Genomic DNA, 20,582 nt, shown 5'->3' with positions numbered 1-20,582 from the left:
GATTGTAGGTGCAGATAAGGATGACAGAGGCAGAGAATATTACCATTTACAGGGAATTTATTTCCTTAACACAATAATGTGGGGGAAAAGGGGTTAGACAGAACCAAAGCAAAGAAAGTAAAAGTTAGAGTTCCCTCTCCTACCTACCCACTACTTACCTAACCTTTTAGCACCTCCTGGCACGCTAACCAAAATACAGGGGGTGGTCTGCCAAGGTCTTACCTAGTGTGCATAGTAAATACTACAGGTTATGTATGCCTGCAGGCCTCTTGCCTAAGCACTCCCAAGATGCCTTCTTCCCCCCTGGGAACAAACACAGAATAATTACTAACATAAAGTGAAAAATGTCAATAATCAAAAACACAGTCCTATAGGGATTAAAACCACACAAACAAAACACTAAGTCCTACCTTAGAAGTAGCAGCTACAAAATACCTTCAACAAAACTGTCACTGGGACACAACCAACACAGAACATCAAAAGAAGGGAGCTTCTTTGATAAAGGAACACTGGCTTTTATCCAGCTGGAGAAGGAGTTGGTAATTGAAAACAGCTGTTTCCCCTGATGAGAGGGAGGGTTCAGAGCTCCAATCATCGATGGGACCAACCAATCAGCTGCTTAAAATCCAGGAAGCCTTCCTGAAATATACACATACAAACACATACAAATCCAAAACACAGAAACTGGGGAAGGTAACATATGTCTTTCCACTACTGACCATTCTGGTCATTGACCCTTATCCTCCCGCTCCATAACATCAGAACTGACACCCATATGGTTGCTTCACCAACTTTTTCTCCTTTTCGTCCACATAACTCGCTGCCCTTTCCGACCTCGAATCTGTATGTCAGACATTTACTAGCCTTTAGTGCTGAGCATTAAGCAACATTTGGGGGTGGGTGATCACAACCAAACTGACAGGTGCATATACCGCCACCTATCATTCTCACATGCATTCCATTTTCTCAATGAATATTCTAAACCTATTTAAATTTCTGGTCCTTAAACTGTACGTTTTCTTTTCACAGCAATTTGCATGTTTGTTTTCAACCCAATGGATCTACAACTAATGTGCATTTATTCAGATGCAATTACAGGAAAAGCAACACTCTTTCCATTCAAACTGTGGTTTCAGGCAAACTATTGATGTAGCTAGCATGAACAAAGCTGTTGCATGATTGCATATGCATTAGAGAAAACACTCATATTTCAATAATAGCCTACTATCAAGTGACTACATAATATGCATATTATTGCTACTACGGTTCTGTCATCGACATGATTTTGACGAAAAAGTGCGAAAGGATATCCGGTTCGACCGGAAATCTTATATTTGGCGTTACTGCTGAAAGATATGGCTGCATACACTGTATTAGCCTGCTAACTCGACGTTTACGTTTGACATAAGCTTAATTCTTCGACCAACGTTTTGAAATTGTATGATAACAAGCAAGTTATATCGCTTCTGTAGACACAAAAAAATCGTTAACTATGTTAACGACTTTCTGAGTTTTGTAAATCACGTTAGCTACCAAGCTATACAAAGGAGAAACCAGTTAGCCAGCTACTAGCCTAGCTAGTACTAGGTGGCTAGCTAGTTTAGCTCCTTACGAAGTGTTTTATTGTTATTTTGTTACCAGCTAGATAAAAAAAACATAACTGGATACATTTGCTGGTGTTACAAAGAAAAAGCGTCTATCGAGCCTCAATGCCCGAACAAGGCCCAAGGATGAATGGTTTTTCCCTCGGCGAACTATGCTGGCTATTCTGTTGCCCGCCCTGTCCCAGTCGCATCGCATCCAAACTAGCCTTTCTCCCTCCCGAACCCACGTACTCCGTACACACCGATGCTAACGGGACGAGTAGCCTGCATCTATCCGAGCGAGCAGACTGGCAGTACTCCCAACGCGAACTGGACGCTGTCGAGGTGTTCAACACCAGAACCAGTCGGGGAAACCGGCTGGGTTGCATGTTTGTACGATGCGCACCCAACAGCCGGTACACGTTGCTCTTTTCCCACGGTAACGCAGTGGACTTAGGCCAAATGTGCAGTTTCTACATCGGCCTCGGTTCGAGGATAAACTGCAACGTCTTCTCGTATGATTATTCGGGCTACGGTGTCAGCAGCGGGAAACCGTCAGAAAAGAACCTGTATGCGGACATCGAGGCTGCCTGGCAGGTGCTAAGGAACAAGTGAGTATAGCACTAACCTATACAGCCAGTGTCAACAAGCTAACATGCAAGCTACATAGCTAGTTGGGTTTATTGTATTGGGCTTTGTTAGTTAGCTAACGTTTGCTAGCTACTGTACTCCATTTCTATGGCTGCTCCCCCCCTCCATATTTGATTGCTATGACAACCACTATAACATGCCTACACAGCTTTTTTATTTATTTGCCTACACAGCTGAGAGCAGAGCATTAGCTATTCATTTATATGACTGAGAGGACTGGTAACATTAGATTCTGTGCACACGTTTAGGTGGTAGTTAGTTGCATAGTGATTTGATACTTTGCACATATTCAATTGATTTTGTGGCATGCTACTCTGAACATGTCCAGAAGCTTCCATGTTTAAACTTTGATGATCTGTGCAGGCCAGACAACTCCTCTTGAAGCCCACACTGGAACTTTAAACATTAATTTACAATAGTTTGCATCTTATACTTAATCAGATAAAACCTTCTGAATGAGTCCAAAAACGTTGATCTTCCAGAAATCATAAAAACGATGCTTATGGCAGGGTCAGGGCTGGACGGACTGCCTGGCGTGCTGTGTCATTTTAGTAGCTAGATTACTGAGAGACAACCGCCAGCTCCCAGCTTCTTTTCGTTGTTTACTTGCTCTTTATCCCGACAGGCTGTTAGTTCCTTCAGTTTCAGGTAATGTGACTGTCTGTCACAACTCTTCAATGTAGGCCTATGCCTAGCACAGGAGGCTGGTGGCACCTTAATTGGGGAGGACAGGCTTGTGGTAAAGGCTGGAGTGGAAGCAGTGGAATGGTATCAAACACATGGTTTCCAATATTATAAGCCATCCTCCCCTCAGCAGCCTCCACTGATGTCTTGGTGCTGCCCACGGGACTTAACTCCCAAATTAAGTAGGAAGTAAAGGAGGCCTGGTGCAACTCTGCTGCCGGCGCCTTTTCAGTTCCACATTCAATATTCAAGACAACGACAGTGGTTGGATAAAGCAGAAACTTATAGGCAGCCATGTTGCTAGTCTTAATGATTATCCACCAGAAAAGAGACACAAAACGATTATTTTGCACCTGCCCACCCGTCCAGCATCACTACTCTGGACGGTTCTGACTTAGAATATGTGGACAACTACAAATACCTAGGTGTCTGGTTAGACTGTAACCTCTCCTTCCAGACTCACATTAAGCATCTCCAATCCAAAATTAAATCTAGAATCGGCTTCCTATTTTGCAACAAAGCATCCTTCACTCATGCTGCCAAACATACCCTCGTAAAACTGATCATCCTACCGATCCTCAACGTTGGCGATATCATTTACAAAATAGCCTCCAACACTCTACTCAACAAATTGGATGCAGTCGATCACAGTGCCATCCGTTTTGTCACCAAAGCCCCATATACTACCCACCATTGCGACCTGTACCAAAGCCCCATATACTACCCACCATTGCGACCTGTACGCTCTCGTTGGCTGGCCCTCGCTTCATACTCGTCGCCAAACCTACTGGCTCCAGGTCCTCTACAAGTCTTTGCTAGGTAAAGCCCTGCCGTATCTCAGCTCACTTGTCACCATAGCAACACCCACCTGTAGCACGTGCTCCAGCAGGTATATTTCTCTGGTCACCCCCAAAGCCAATTCCTCATTTGGCCGCCTTTCCTTCCAGTTCTCTGCTGCCAATGACTGGAACGAACTGCAAAAATCACTGAAGCTGGAGACTCATATCTCCCTCACTAACTTTAAGCACCAGATGTCAGAGCAGCTCACAGATCAATGCACCTGTACATAGTCCATCTGTAAATAGCCCATCCGACTACCTCATCCCCATACTATATTTATTTATTTTGCGCCTTTGCACCCCAGTATCTATACTTGCACATACATCTTCTAATAGGTGAAATAAAAAAAATACAAATTTAAGGGGTGCCAGAGCATCTGCCCTCCTATGCAAGAAGTGCCCTTTTGATTGGTGCCGTTTTTATAAACGAATTACTTTTAACATTTTATTTTTAGTCTCTTTTCTCAACTTGAAATGCAACAAATTGCCTGTCAAACTAGATACTTTGTCATGAACTCATTAATCTTGATAAAAGTCCCCTCCCTTCTGCCTTATGCGCTTGTCCTCATCGCATGCACCAGCTTCCCACCTGCGCCGGGCAGCGAGTTTGAAATGAATACTGCTTATAGGTTACTTTGGAACTGCTGACATATGTTTGTCCAACTGTGTAGTGAGATGAGGTTAGATACACTTTGAATGCCTAGTGGTTTCACTTAGTGATGCACTGATATGACATACCGATATCCAATATTTTCCTTGCCAAAAAAACTATACCTATATTTACAATTGTAGCTGCCTTTTAGCATTCTAGTGTAGTTTAAATAGTTGAAACGCACACACTGACGAAAAAAGTTATTTTGTTGGCATTTACGTATTTCCCCTTTACCAGTAAAACAATCAAAACCTCTTTCTTTCACTTACTTGCTGTGGTGTTTCATTGTTCATTGGTTCAGTCTCAACCAGGATTTCATCATACATTGTCAAGCAGTGAAGTTTCAGCTCTGTCTGTCTGTGGCCTCTCTTCCTCGGTGCGCACTGTCACTGTGTCCGTTTCCATCTTGTCCAGCTGTATCTAACATTTCACATAAACCCTGTTTCTTGTCTGCGTCGAAGTAGTGGTCCTTGTACCTAGCATCAAGCATGGTGGCGACACAGGAAAGAGGCTCAGAGAGAATGCCACAAATCGCTTGTTCACAGCCTCGAGTACTTTTGCAAGTTTTAACTGCCGATACAGACCGTGGGGTTTTGTTGAGCAGGCGTTTCAATGCCATGACAGAGGGTATCCCGTCTGCTGCAGACACAGTTGATTAGCTTATTTCTTGAGTCCGTTCGAATGGCGCTAGGAGTGTTTTCATGTTTCCAAGTTTCAAACATGTTCCCCAAAAGCCATTGAAAAGGCAGCAGTGGTATGAGAACCAGCACATTCTTGAGCATGCAATATGGCTTTCCTCAGTACCAAATTCTCGTTGACCCACTGTTGCTGTCAGACTCAGCATGCTCATGGGGCTGACGTCGCTGGTCCAAATGTCAGCCGTGAAGCTAATGGCAGTAACATAGCAAGTAACTCATAGATGTGAGTTTCAACAATACTGTGTAACTCTGGTAGGGCAACATCTGAAAAATAGCGCCTACTTGGTAGTGTGTACCGGGGCTCGACCAGTCGGCGAAAGCCTACATCATCCACGACAGAACGGTTGATTGTCAAGGGAAATGAATTCCGTTTCTTGGCGTTAATGGATTTTTCCTTTTGAGTTGTCTCGCTGAAATGTTCTTACTCTTTCAAATGACTGCTCGACTTGAACTTGTTTAGTTGTTGGAAGTCTGCGCTTAGTATTTTTCAGATTTTGTTCTGTGTAGCGCTGTGTTTTTCGTGGCGTCATTACGTTATCTAGGTATGCACGTCAGCTTTGACATCGGTTTTGCATATCGGCATTAAACTAGACATCGGGCCGATGATGATTTTGGCATTTTTAGCTAATATCGTCCGATATATGTTCATCGATATATCGTGCATCCCTCATTTCACTAGCTGACCAATCTTACAATGTGTGTTAAGCTCTTAGGAATAATTTTTCCACCTTATCAGTTATTTTAATACATTACTCTGCATTTTCTTGGAACCATTAATGTCCCTAAAAATTGTGAAGTATAAGCTGTGTTAATGAAATCGATTAATTCTATAGGCTACATTTAACAGTGACTCCAGGCTTGATCACTCAAGTGTGAGTCTTTACCAGTTCAAAGCCAGGGAGAAAAGCCTTTCAATTCAAACCGTGATCCTTATTAGGTCGAGGAATAACCATTTAGCGATATTGCATCTTGTGCATTCTACTATTACAACTTTCAAGAGTAAGTTTAACCACCCCACACACACACACACACACAGACAGACATTTTGCCAACCACGGGTCCAGACTCTAGCTAACCACCATATACTAAAATATCCACACCAGCCACTAGCCAGCCAACCATATATCATGACTTAGAATATTAGGAATATTAGGCTACATTATGAAGATATTATTTAACATCATTGAAGATAAATTATTATAGGTCTAGCTAACTAGCAGATTTACATTCATCGTCATCAACATCAATGTTCAGCTGATAGCCTACCCTCTTTTCCCCATGTCAATCATGTTTTTGTGCCACACTGGGCGGCAGGTAGTGGTTAAGAACATTGGGTGAGTAACAGTAACAGAAAGGTCATTGGTTCTAATCGCTGAGCAGACTAGGTGAAAAATCAGTCTGTGCCCTTGATCAACCCCCTTAACCCCAATTGCTCCTGTAAGTCTGCTAACTGACTCAAATGTAACGAACTAGCTTGTAATTGTGTTGCATTAATAAATAGGCCGATGCTAAAAAATAGCTAGCTACAGAAGCAGTTTGTACAGTATGTTATACATTTCTACATATGAATTCTGAAAGTATATATTTTTTATATGGTGCTTTTTATTTTTAGCACCTGTCCCCTGAAAGGTCTGTGCACGGTCCTGCACACCACCAGTGTTCAACAAAGGAATAGGGGCCTTGGACTAGCTCCTTTTGTTATTTCCAACAGTTTTCAAGTTACCTTTTCTTATTGGGCTATTGTCGCTTGGCAGCAGTTGTCAAGCAAAGTGGTGTCAAACCATTTTCCCTGGACGTGTTTGACACAATCAGCCTTTTCAGGAGAATGTCAGCTGTAATTGAGTGAGCAAATGAATGGCTCTATAAAGTGGGCTGCTGCTGCCCTGACGTGCTTCAGGAGAAGCCAGTGTGACACGTTGAGAGCCTGCCTTCAGTGCCTGGTGATAAAGCCCTCTTCAGTCACAATGGCCTGGTGATAAAGTCCCCTAGTGTGGGAATGCACGTGTGTTTGCAATTGTGTAAGCCTTTCATCATTGCTCTCTTAAACAGCAGTTTGAGTGATACATGTTTGCCTGGAGGACTGTATCATTATCAACTTCCCACCACTATTTCAACTAGTTTAATTTGCATTCTATTCCGCTGCCTTCCGATGCGTAATGGCAGGAGCTTCTCCATCATAAACCTCACAGCCATCCTGTCATGGGGATCTGCCACCATATTTGTTATATTGTGTTTATTGTACTTATCAGTTCAGTGCAACCGTGGCATCTTTACCAGTGTTGCAGCCAACTTCACGTCATTGCTCTGTGAGCTTTCTTTGGCCTTGTGTTTTAATACAGCTATGATTACGGAAGAACAAATGACTTACACACTAATTCATTTTGTTTGCTCGCTGTCACACACTGATCAATAATCCTGGCGCTGAACCTCTTCCCTCAAATGAACATGAATTAAAAATAGGATCACAGAAGAATAACACGTACTCCAGCCAGGCCATCTCATCTCCCATTCCAAACACGTCTCTAATTAAAACTGGATTTGACAGATTGTCTGAATGCCATTGAAGGGAGAGCCTTTAACAACTCCTCCTTTTTTGCATTAAACATGACAACATTTTATTATGCCCTGACCCTCCTGAGCTGCCTGCCCATGCATGAAAACACTGTTCATCATTTCTCTGCTCTTTGCGGTGGCTGGCGTACCTGCGGAAAATATTTATGTTTATTCAATATCTTTTTAATCACATTTGGTGGGAAACCATTAAGATTGTGCCTGGAAACAAACACGTGCGCACGCACACAACCAATTTGATTTCTTAGAAATGAAAAATGCCTACCTCGGGCTACTCTCTTGAATTGGACAAAGTTGACTAGTGTTCAGTTATTCAGATAGCTACATCAATACTGCTCATTAACGGCACACTTGATGTGGTGTGTCTCATTCCTGTTGTGGTTTTAAAGCATCAGCTGAGGAGAGCCCATATCTCCCAACCACCCTGCCTGTAACACACTGACTTCACATCTCTCGGATGCCGTTGATTTAAAGGGATAGTTAACCCAAAATATCAGTCTGTCTGCAGGTTTTAGACTTAAAGGGGTCTGTTGTGTCGATCCCACTATATGCGTTCAGAGAAATCCGCAGGCCTCAGTCCCATTTGAATTGGAAAGATTGTCAGTGGCACCATATTATTCCATTTCATTAAATGGTGCCAATCTTTTCCACTGTTTGACTTGAGACTGTTTTTTAGGTATATGTGAATGCATATGTCATTCTTTTATACAGGGGTGGGTGGTGAAGTAGGCCTATCCCTTGAAGCAGGGTGCAGGGTTTGGTTTTTGCCCCGGCACTACACAGCTGATTCATCAAGCTTTGATTATTTGAATCAGCTGTGTAGTGTTAGGGCAAAAACCAAAAGGTGTAGTTTGGGAAACCCTGCCTTGAAGTATGCCATGCAGTTAGTTGGCACTATTGTATAGGCTAGGCTTAGGTTAGCCTACGTAATGAGACCAATATACTAGGGCTGGACGGTATACCGGTATTGATGCACAGACTGGTTTGGGTTTTTACTTTACTTTCTATAATGGTATTTCAATGTTTGGTTTGTTAAATGTGATACGCTACTTTGTTTTTATAGTTTACTCCACTACTTGAGTCGTCTCTCTCCCTCTCTCACCAACCCCGCCCCCTGTCACTCAAGGAGTGCAGTTGTTGATCGACCATGAGATCATTTGCTGACTGTTCACTCTTCAGTCTGCATGATCAATGCGCTGATGCAACAATATGTTGATGACAACGATGCTGCTTTCCACTTCGCTTCTTAATATAAATCCACAAATGCAATTTATAATGACACCTAGTCTGTGTATCTTACTGTCTGCAAACAGCTTGTCTTTGCTTAGCAAGTTGTGGCTACAATAAATCATTAGCCGCTAATTGCTAGTTAGATGAAATGTACTGAGCCAGCGAAAACATAGCTAGCTAATACAGCCTGATACCTGTGCTGGTGTAGGCCGAAATCAGAGAGGAATAGGCAAAGCATGAATATGTTAACTACATGAAGTAAGATGACATTTTAATGTAACCAAAGTTTATAGGGTCCCACTCCCCTGGGAAACACTGACCAACAATTTGGTTCCTACCCTGTCGCAATAACGCCTCCATTGAGAATCTATTAGTATTGTAATTCCTAATTCTATGAACGCCTCCATGGCTTTTTCATTGCTTGTCACGTCAAACAACACTATTATTCAGTGCCCAATATTACATTTTAACTTTAAAATTTGAATAATCATTCGATTTCCATGATTCCAACAGTTCACCTAAGTATATTGATCTAAATCGCAATTGCAATATTTGGTTAAAAATAAGGCCTTTTTTTGTTGTTGCCCTGCCTTTATAAAGTGCAGAAAGCATTCACACCCCTTTTTCCACATTTTGTTGTTGGAAAGTGTGATTAAAATAGATTTTTTTAAATTCTCGCAACAACCTACACAATTATTCAATGTCAAAGTGAAAGAAAAGTTCTCACATTTGTAAAAAAAAAAAAAAAAAAAAAAAAAACATTGTTTTACAAATTATCTTGACTAAATAAGCATTTAACCCTGAGTCAATAGATGTTAGAATCGCCTTTGGCAGCGAGTCTTTCTGGGTAAGTCTCAGCGCTTTCCACACATGGATTGTGCAACATATGCCTGTTATGTTTTTAATTTCTTAAAGTTCTGTCCAATTAGTTTGTTGATCATTGCTAGACAACCATTTTCAGGTCTTGCCATAGATTTTTAAGCAGATTTAAGTCAAAACTGTAACTCTACCATGCAAGAACATTCACTGTCTTCTTGGTAAGCAACTCCAGTGTATATTTGGCCTTGTGTTTTAGGTTATTGTCCTATTGAAAGGTGAGTTCATCTCCCAGGGTCTGGTGGAAAGCAGACTGAACCAGATTTTTCTCTAGGATTTTTCCGGTGCTTAGATCCGTTTAATTTTTATGCTGAAACTCCCCAGTTGATAATGATTACAAGCATACCCATAACATGATGCAGCCATCACTATGCTTAAAAATATGGAGAGTGGTTCTCAGTAATTTGTTGTATTGGATTTGCCCCAAACATAACAAAAGGTTAGTTGCTATGCCACATTTTTTGCAGTATTGCTTTAGTGCCTTGCTGCAAACAGTATGCATGTTTTGGAATATTTTTAGTCTCTTCAGGCTTCCTTATCACTGTTATTTAGATTAGTATTAAAGAGTAACTACAATATTGTTTTCTCCTATCACAGCCATTAAACAAAATGTTTTAAAGTCACCATTGGCCTCATACTGAATTCCCTGAGTGGTTTCCCTCCTCTCCAGCAACTGAGTTAGGAAGGATGCCTGTATCTTTGTAGTGTCTGGGTGTATTGATACACCATCCAAAGTATAATGAATAACTTGCTCAAAGGGATATTCACTGTCTGCTTTTTTATTTTTGCCCTTTACGAGGCATTGGAAAACCTTCCTGGTCTTTGTGGTTGAATCTGTGTTTGAAATTCACTGCTTGACTGAGGGACCTTACAGATAATTGTACGTGTGGGGTACAGAGATAAGGTAGGTATTCACAAATCATGTTAAACACTTATTGCGCACTGTGAGTCCATGCAACTTAGTATATGATTTGTTCAGCAAATGTTTACTCCTGAACTTATTTAGGCTTGCCATAACAAAGGGGTTGAATACTCAAGACATTTCAGCTTTTCATTTTTTATTATTTTGTAAAAATATCAAAAAACATAATTCCACTTCGTCATTATGGGGTATTGTGTGTAGGCCAGTGACATAGTCTAAATGTAATCCATTTCAAATTCAGGCCCTAACACAACAAAATGTGGAAAAAGTCCAGGCGTGAGAATATTCTGAAGGAACTGTACATATGACTTGAGGTGACGCCAAGTTTCCAGAGACTGAGGAGGATTCTCCAGGATATTTGAAAGTAATGAGACGACATTAGCATGTAAATCTTGGTGGGGCAAAAAAAAAAAAGAAGTGGGATGCATGCCAGCAAAGCCACAACACAACATTAATTGCACTATAACGGTGACAAGCGGTGCCCACAAACTGTTGGGGCCTACATAATAAAGATGTCCCAACAGCGGAGTCCCAACACCTTACCATTGTTACACCTGGCTTTCAGCGGAGCCTTGTCTGGCAGCAAAACAGTTCATTCAGCCTCATTTACTGCCTTTTAAAAAAACATAGCTGATATGGCTGACTTGCTTAAACAAATGTGGTTTCTTCTGACAATTGAGATGTACAAACTATGGCATAAGGCGACAACAAGCAGATAAGAGGGAATCCATAATTTCGATTAAGACATTAATGAGCAAGCAACAACGGACGTAGTCAATATAAGTATTTGTTCAGCACTTTTGAAATGTACAGCGACAGAATACAGAACATGGGCCATTCATAGTGTACTCCCTGTACACCAAGTCAAAACCGTAGCCTAAATAAAGGGCGCATATAAACAGACAATGAAAGATCTTAGTGTTCGATGATTACGTTTCTCTAAAACAGGTTATAGGCTGTATGTGCACCACCAAATTAGAACAGTAGGTGAAAATAGACACAATTATTAGGGTGAGGCACATTGAATGCCGTCATGAATGGGTCTTTGCGTGTCAAAGATGCACGTCATATAACGCTATTTGACGCGTTAAATAAGCTTTTAATTTGACACGTCAAATAACACAATTCTGTTATAGAATAATGTGTGTGCTGAATTTGCAAGCACTACCACAACTATCAGTAGCACTGTCAAAGCACTTAGCTACAGTATACATTTCTCCCTTGCATATTACATTTATGCAGCAGCATACAATACATTTTTGGACTCACCTTGTGAAGGTGGCGCAGTGGTCCTTTGTGATGACAAAGTTTGACACAATTTGCCCAGTCTGGCATTCTCTGGATTTATGGTGTGAACTTGGGGGGGAGAAACACAGCCACTCCATTGAATAGCAGGCTAACATTTGTGGTTTCTTTGCAAAGCTTGCAGTTAGCCACTGATTCCTTCCAAACGACTCATTTCCAACTTGTGTAATCTTTATGGCCGATGAGCACTGATATGTTTTTATATATTATTTCTCTTCATTATTTCTCTTCATATGACAAGGATTAAAAAGGATTTGCCAGTAGATTGTCGACTTGATTCATGATGATGACTGCTAGCTAAGATTTTTTGAAAGTAAGATGTTGACATGATCAGTCCAATCAAAGCTACTGTAGATATAACGTAATTTGACGTTGTTTTATCTGTGGCCAATGACCTTGAGCCTTCTTGGATGGACACTTCTAATCGAAGTCTATGACAGAACCCAAGGACTCACATTTTTTATGTCTACCCTTACTAAATGCAGGTGACGTAGTTTCCCCATGAGTGACAGAACACTGAGCCAATCACGGTGCAATGCTGAGCTAATCACCGTGCAATGTTCCTTTTTTCTGCTGGCCTGCCCCACCATCACAGAAAGCACTGAGCTTGGGTGAAACACCTGCATTTTGTAGTTGCCTTACTCAAGAAAACAAAAAAGAGACCATGTTTGTATGCGGCTTTATTAACTCAATGATATATATTTTTACATTGTTTGCAAACTGATATGTGACACGTATTGCCAAAATAACAGGCAAGACAGGCAAGCCCCCAACCACCCCCCCCAATGTATTTTCTGTCCCACCTGCCCTGAATGACGGGTCGCCATTGTGTTGTGAGACGAGCCTGATGCTGCTCACCTTGCATCGCACACCGGGATATTCTCTCCAAGCTACAGTCATATTAATGTCATGTCAGTTTGATTAGGCATGTGCAGGCCTCCGTCCTCGTGCATTATACGGTTATTTTCAACACAGCTAAGGGCAGTCACAAAGTTAAGGGACAGATTCCTCAAATGTCATTGCTATCAGAGGGCAATGAAAAGAAAGCAGAAAAACCCTCCTTTATTGGTTTCATTCTTTTATTACTACTTGTCTTTCTTTCTCTGTCATCCCTCACTGTTGCCGGGGTAACGCTGGCGGGAGTGGAGGTGTGCTCCGGCATAGATGAAGTGTGGTTTCCCCCATGCCCTGAGAGAAGATTACTGCCCATTTTAGAGGAGATGGCTGAATGCTAGGGAAGGGCCAGACACAATATCCCCAAGCTTCCAGAAATGATTTGGTCTGTTATAATACCCTACCTGTAGAATCAATTCAAATCCAACCTAATGTAGGCCTTCTGAACATGAATGCATAGGGTTTTGCCAGCTGAACATGCAGGTTACTCAGTGCATTAAAAGTACTGATAAGAAAGTGAGGATGAAGTTTTCATGATGTCAGATCATATACCAGTAGTCCACAGCATGGCCTTAATATATGGTCTGTGGCTGCATCTGAAATGACACCCTGATCCTATTATAAGGGCCCCCCCTGGGTGCATGCTTTGGTTTTTGCCCTAGCACTACACAGCCTATTTAAAATAACCAACTCATCAAGCTTTGATTATTTGATTCAGCTGTGTAGTGGTAGGGCAAAACCCAAAACGTGGGTTTTGGACAGAGTTTAGGAAACCCTGGGCAAGTACACTACATTTGTTTTTGCCTGGGTTGCTTGGCGCTCTGCCCAAAGGAGTGCACTATAGGACATGAGGTGCCATTTCAGACGTATACACTAATATAGGCCTTCTGATTTCGACTGGTCTACCTAGCTAGCACAAGATGGGCTACCTCAACCTCTCTAGCCTTGGTAATGCTCTGCAGGCAGGTGTGATATGTTTGTCTAGGTTACCACAGGAGCTGCTTTGTAAATGATGTCACCCTCTGCATTAATCTGCCCTCCGGTACAGTACTATAAAGTCCTGTGGATGCCATAGCCTGCCTAGTAACACACCCTCTGCATTAATCTGCCCTCCGGTACAGTACTATAAAGTCCTGTGGATGCCATACCCTGCCTAGTAACACACCGGCTGCATTTCATTCCAGATAGGTTTTTCTCCTTGCTTGCTCAACGTTTCCGAGATGGTCGTGCCATGTTATTGTTGAAATAGTGGTGACGAGACACTTGACGTACACATGACGCAGAGCTGTAGTCGTGACTCACTGTTGTGCTCTGCTTGACCCCCTGAGGTTACAGGGGGACAGAATTTACAGCGCTCGTTACACGCCATGTTGGCCTTCTGCTTTATTGGCTTGAAGTACATGTCTGTAGGTCGTAAATCTCCTTCTGTATCTTCACATCACGACTCACCATCACCCCTGGGACTGTCTCTGGGACAGGTTGGGGATGGGAGAGAAGGGACAGTGTTACACTGGTTAACCTGTAGGTGGTATTTGATCATCCTAGTGTAGGCCTAGCTGATTATTACCTCATACCCCTGCACATTGACTTGGTACTGGTGCTCCCTGCATATAGCCATGTTATTACCTCATACCCCTGCACATTGACTTGGTACTGGTACTCCCTGCATATAGCCATGTTATTACCTCATACCCCTGCACATTGACTTGGTACTGGTACTCCCTGCATATAGCCATGTTATTACCTCATACCCCTGCACATTGACTTGGTACTGGTACTCCCTGCATATAGCCATGTTATTACCTCATACCCCTGCACATTGACTTGGTACTGGTACTCCCTGCATATAGCCATGTTATTACCTCATACCCCTGCACATTGACTTGGTACTGGTACTCCCTGCATATAGCCATGTTATTACCTCATACCCCTGCACATTGACTTGGTACTGGTGCTCCCTGCATATAGCCATGTTATTACCTCATACCCCTGCACATTGACTTGGTACTGGTACTCCCTGCATATAGCCATGTTATTGTTATTCACTGTGCATTTATTCCTTGTGTCACTAAATGTTTAATTTGTTACTTTTTATTTGTAACACTGCATTGAAGGACCCGGAAGCAAGCATTTCACTGTTAGTCTACACCTGTTGTTTACGAAGCATGTGACAAATCAAATTGGATTTGATGTCCTATTGAGAGCCTGACAAATAACCTGCCTTGTTGCTAAGCGACATGTTGTAAACTAAGTATAGGTTCAGATATGGAACCATATTTCTTGTCCAGTTTGAATCCCTGTAATAAATCATATACAACAGGCTGCTAATTGTTGCCAATAAATGAAAATGATGAATAAGCAGACCTTAAAATCCCTCAACTTCACCTGGCCATGCACACCTTCTCTACACCAGCTCTAGTCACAACTTCACCTGGCCATGCACATCTTCTCTACACCAGCTCTAGTCACAACTTCACCTGGCCATGCACATCTTCTCTACACCAGCTCTAGTCACAACTTCACCTGGCCATGCACATCTTCTCTACACCAGCTCTAGAGTCACAACTTCACCTGGCCATGCACATCTTCTCTACACCAGCTCTAGAGTCACAACTTCACCTGGCCATGCACATCTTCTCTACACCAGCTCTAGTCACAACTTCACCTGGCCATGCACATCTTCTCTACACCAGCTCTAGTCACAACTTCACCTGGCCATGCACATCTTCTCTACACCAGCTCTAGAGTCACAACTTCACCTGGCCATGCACATCTTCTCTACACCAGCTCTAGAGTCACAACTTCACCTGGCCATGCACATCTTCTCTACACCAGCTCTAGAGTCACAACTTCACCTGGCCATGCACATCTTCTCTACACCAGCTCTAGTCACAACTTCACCTGGCCATGCACATCTTCTCCACACCAGCTCTAGAGTCACAACTTCACCTGGCCATGCACATCTTCTCTACACCAGCTCTAGTCACAACTTCACCTGGCCATGCACATCTTCTCTACACCAGCTCTAGAGTCACAACTTCACCTGGCCAGGCACATCTTCTCTACACCAGCTCTAGTCACAACTTCACCTGGCCATGCACATCTTCTCTACACCAGCTCTAGAGTCACAACTTCACCTGGCCATGCACATCTTCTCTACACCAGCTCTAGTCACAACTTCACCTGGCCATGCACATCTTCTCCACACCAGCTCTAGAGTCACAACTTCACCTGGCCATGCACATCTTCTCTACACCAGCTCTAGTCACAACTTCACCTGGCCATGCACATCTTCTCTACACCAGCTCTAGTCACAACTTCACCTGGCCATGCACATCTTCTCTACACCAGCTCGAGAGTCACAACTTCACCTGGCCATGCACATCTCCTCTACACCAGCTCTAGTCACAACTGGTTTTGTGGAGGAACCCTCCTTCTTTCTTAACATGCACATCAATAAACAAGCTAGTGTATGCTAATGTCGCTCATTACAGTTCTCACACAGCCCCATCATTTAGGCTTAGCCCCATGCTGCACCTCTGTTTACGTGCAGCTAATAACATTGCACTAAATTATTCATTGGTGGGAGGCTTAGCTTTATCAATCCAGCTGAATTAATTTGACCCTTTTCCCCACCCATAAAGCACGTGAACATTGAACTATATCCACCAGGGGATTAAGTCATTACGGCAAAATAATTGAAAAATATTTTGAAAAGGGGTCTGGGATGTACGTTGTGCCCAGTTTCTAATCCTCCACAGCTGTCAACATGTTAGGGCGATTTGGAACAAGGATCAATCAAACACTCACTGTCGTGTTGGCAGTGTCTTCTCAGAAGCCCTCAGTGGTGCGTCATGGTCTCTTTGTGCTCCAGGGACTAAGGACTTGACAGAGCATAGCCCTACACCAGTTGTTTCATCCTCCAGAGGGGATGTGCTTTTTAATGCTCCTTTTCTACAAGCGTTAAGGCTTTTTAACACCATGCCTCTTTTGTGTTTTCAGGCAAATAGGGTCAACGGGCCAAATGGTTACAATGTGGGTGAAGTGCACCAGAGTACTCCATAAACGCTTGTCTGTACCCTTGGCTGACCCCGGCCCTACTGCTCCCTCAGGATGCTCATCCTGTCTTTTCCCTGTTCCCTTCCTACCGTGGCGGGGTCTGGCTAGCCTCATAGCTATGCCTGATGCTCTGTGGGAGAAGCAGATTCTAGTATGGACAGTAAAGTACAGGCCATGCTAAAGAGAGGCTGGGTTGCATTTGATGGTAATGCGCCCACATCCAGCAGACTGTCCAGGTGCAGGCTGTAGGCTATTAGACCATGTGACCTGACATGGGAAAACTCCAGGGCCTGGCTTAAAGATATTCTTTGAAAATAAAGGAAAAGACGAAACTCTGAAATCCTCAATACAATGCAGCACTCTTCCGCCACACGGGGGTGGAGTATCATTTTCAACGCAGCACCCTTCAGCCCCACGGGGGTGGAGTATCAGTTTCAACGCAGCACCCTTCCGCCCCACGGGGGTGGAGTATCAGTTTCAACGCAGCACCCTTCCGCCCCACGGGGGTGGAGTATCAGTTTCAACGCAGCACCCTTCCGCCCCACGGGGGTGGAGTATCAGTTTCAACGCAGCACCCTTCCGCCCCACGGGGGTGGAGTATCAGTTTCAACGCAGCACCCTTCAGCCCCACGGGGGTGGAGTATCAGTTTCAACGCAGCACCCTTCCGCCCCACGGGGGTGGAGTATCAGTTTCAACGCAGCACCCTTCCGCCCCACGGGGTGGAGTATCAGTTTCAACGCAGCACCCTTCCGCCCCACGGGGGTGGAGTATCAGTTTCAACGCAGCACCCTTCCGTCCCACGGTGGTGGAGTATCAGTTTCAACGCAGCACCCTTCCGCCCCACGGCGGTGGAGTATCATTTTCAACGCAGCACCCTTCAGCCCCACGGGGGTGGAGTATCAGTTTCAACGCAGCACCCTTCCGCCCCACGGTGGTGGAGTTGACCAGTTGCGTGTGGTTTGAGCCTAGATGTTGATGGGCCTTTGTGCCTCATTTCTGTGCACTCTCCACAGCCTGTGACCAGTTGTCAGAGCTGTCTAGGTGGTCTCTGCCAGTCTGTTTTCCAGTGAATCGTTTGAATCATGACATGCGTAAAGACCTCACACTCCTGTGCCTCCCACTGATGGACACCTCTCCTCTTCTCTCACCTCTCCTCAGGCTGGCCATCCCAGTGCCTCAGGCATCCATGGACATATGACCTGGCCAGTTCTGAACCTCCTCTGTCCTCCAAAGAGAATACCTACTCATGCTGTTTAACACGCTGTTAATGAGCATCTTTAACCCAGCATGTATTCCTATGTGATAACATGGTAATATTATTATTTTTCTTAAATAAGACATGGGGACATTGAATGACAATTGGTGCATAAGATGAGTAGCTATATGGAAACACAGGGCAATAGGCTGAAATGTGGCTAAAACCCAGATACAGAAAATAACTAGTGTAAAAGAATCAAATAAAAACTCAATTACGACAACACAAAGAAAACAAAAACAGCCAATATACAGGAAAGGACAAAATGGTAGGAAATAAAAAAACTAAAATCTCACAATCATTATTAATGCATTGAGAACGGCGAATGGGCTTGTAGAATGCCAAGGCTAGGTCTCGCTAAATGTCATCAGAAGTTCAAATTAAATTGTCTGTACCGCCGAATACCCGAGGCCCTTGCCCCTTTGTCCTCTCCACGTAGCTTACATCCTTGGAAATGTTCTCTGAACACATTTGCACATACTGTAGGCTGCACCATGGTTTAAAGTGGCTTCCTCTCCTCGTCTTCTCCTTCATCTGACAATTTGAGGGTTGAAAGTATTGTTGGTAGTGTCTACTTGGAATTGGCATGAGTACAAATGAAGGCAAGGAGACGAGAAAAACGAGAGAACTACTTGAGATGCATGCCTGGAGTCTGAATAACAACCAATAAGATCCTCTCCTCAAACAACAGTGCTCAACTCCAACTTCTTCTAACAAACTATTCTTCCAATTAAACATGATTTATTGTGATAGAAAACACCAAAGAAATTCACTAGTATGGGTGAGCTGGTATTTGCAGTTGTATTTCCACAACAAGTTTGGTTTCGTGATGTTTCAAGTCCAGTCTGAGGATTTAATTCACCTCAGAGCTGGGCTATTTTCAGGGTAAACTGTAAAGACTGGCAACCGGAGGGAAGTTTCTGCCTGAAAACATCTGGAAATGTTTGTTTTGGCTCCCATGAGACGTTTCGCAAAACTGAGACGACTGTATATAAGGCGCTCTATCTCGCTAACACACTTCTCTCGCGACACAAAACACTATTTTAGTTCATGTCCAAGGCACTTAGGGCTTGCTTTCATTATTTCTGCTGCCTGTTAACTCGCTCTTCTTCTGGTTCTAGTGAATACTCGAGTTCAACTCGCTGCTGGCTTTTTGACTTCCAGGGTTAAGAAGGTTGATTTCTAGTCTGTATATTTGGCACGCTATGATGATTAGTCTACTGTTATAAGGATTCAGAGGACTTTTTCACTGAGCACTTCTTTGCAATTTCTTGACTTGACAAGGTTTCCCAGTACAACTGCTTTCATTCTTGCTCTGCTCTCTCTCTCTCAGCCTGACTCTTTCTCTTTCTCTCTCACCATTTATGGTAAAAAATATGACGTGTACGGGGGAATGCAAACCTAGCCTATATATATTGGGCACATTTCAGTGCTGGCCTGGATGTCAAGCTAGCCCCATTTTTTCCCATTGAATCTCACCAATGGATGTTTGTTTATGGAAACATGGCATCCGCACTGGGCTTGACTACTCTTTTGAATATCTCTTTTCCTCTCTAGTAGTTCTCTCTCTGTAGCTTTCCTTCCATTTAGTGCCTCTGGTGTTTGGACAAGTGTTTTCACTAAACACTTTATTTTCCCTCACTCCACATGTCACTTCTTCTCCAAGCGGTGGGTTATGATCAATTCCCTGATTTAGCATGGAATAAGAGAATGTTCTTGTTTTTGTCCAGTTTAAACGCAATTCAATTTCCTGTCCATTTTTCTCTCTCGAGCGAATGGCCCTTTTTCCAGTCATACTTTGGCAGTGGATGTCTTTTTAAATTCCACATCTGAAATCACAACTCTGTGTGTCTCTGACTTTTTGACCTGTTTATCTCAATGCCTGACCTTTACTCAGGTCAGGGGTCATTATTCCTCATATTGGAGACCCACATGGTTTGTTTGCAGGTTTTCTTTATTTTCTTCTAACCCGGTTCTAATATACCTCCTTCAACTAGGCTTGAATATTCACTACATTGGTGTTAGAATGGCGTCTGATATGGTATGTTAATACTGGGCTGGAACAAAAATCCTGTACACCTTGTTGCTTTCTCCAGAACTGGGAGAACACTGCCTTAGGGACCACAATAACAGCCGTGTCTGCAAACAGAGATGTCCAGCCTGTGATGCCTTAGCAGGGGAAATTAAAAGGGAAGTGGACTTGTCTCATCCTTTAAACATCCCTGGTTAATAAATGCCTGCATCAAACTTAAAGCGTCAATCAGCAGTTGAAACGATAACAAAGCGTTTGCTAAAAAGCTGAGGGACGGGGCTGGAGAAATGGAACCACTCAAATTCATAGACGGCGCTATGGATGCAAGGA

General features: G+C 43.2%; 1 protein-coding gene across 1 annotated transcript in view; it reads left to right on the top strand.

Moving 5' to 3' along the window:
* Positions 1–1,321: 1,321 nt before the first annotated feature.
* LOC139575668 (alpha/beta hydrolase domain-containing protein 17C) overlaps positions 1,322–20,582 on the top strand; it is a 35,523-nt gene continuing 16,262 nt past the window's right edge. Inside the window, exon 1 of the mRNA XM_071400861.1 lies at positions 1,322–2,194. Coding sequence (XP_071256962.1) covers positions 1,710–2,194 — 485 coding nt within the window. The 5' untranslated portion in view covers positions 1,322–1,709. The remainder of the gene's footprint in view (positions 2,195–20,582) is intronic.

The sequence above is a fragment of the Salvelinus alpinus genome, chromosome 5 (genome assembly GCF_045679555.1).
Source record: "Salvelinus alpinus chromosome 5, SLU_Salpinus.1, whole genome shotgun sequence".
Classification (NCBI taxonomy): Eukaryota; Metazoa; Chordata; class Actinopteri; order Salmoniformes; family Salmonidae; genus Salvelinus; species Salvelinus alpinus.
This window is presented reverse-complemented; position numbering and strand designations above follow the sequence as displayed.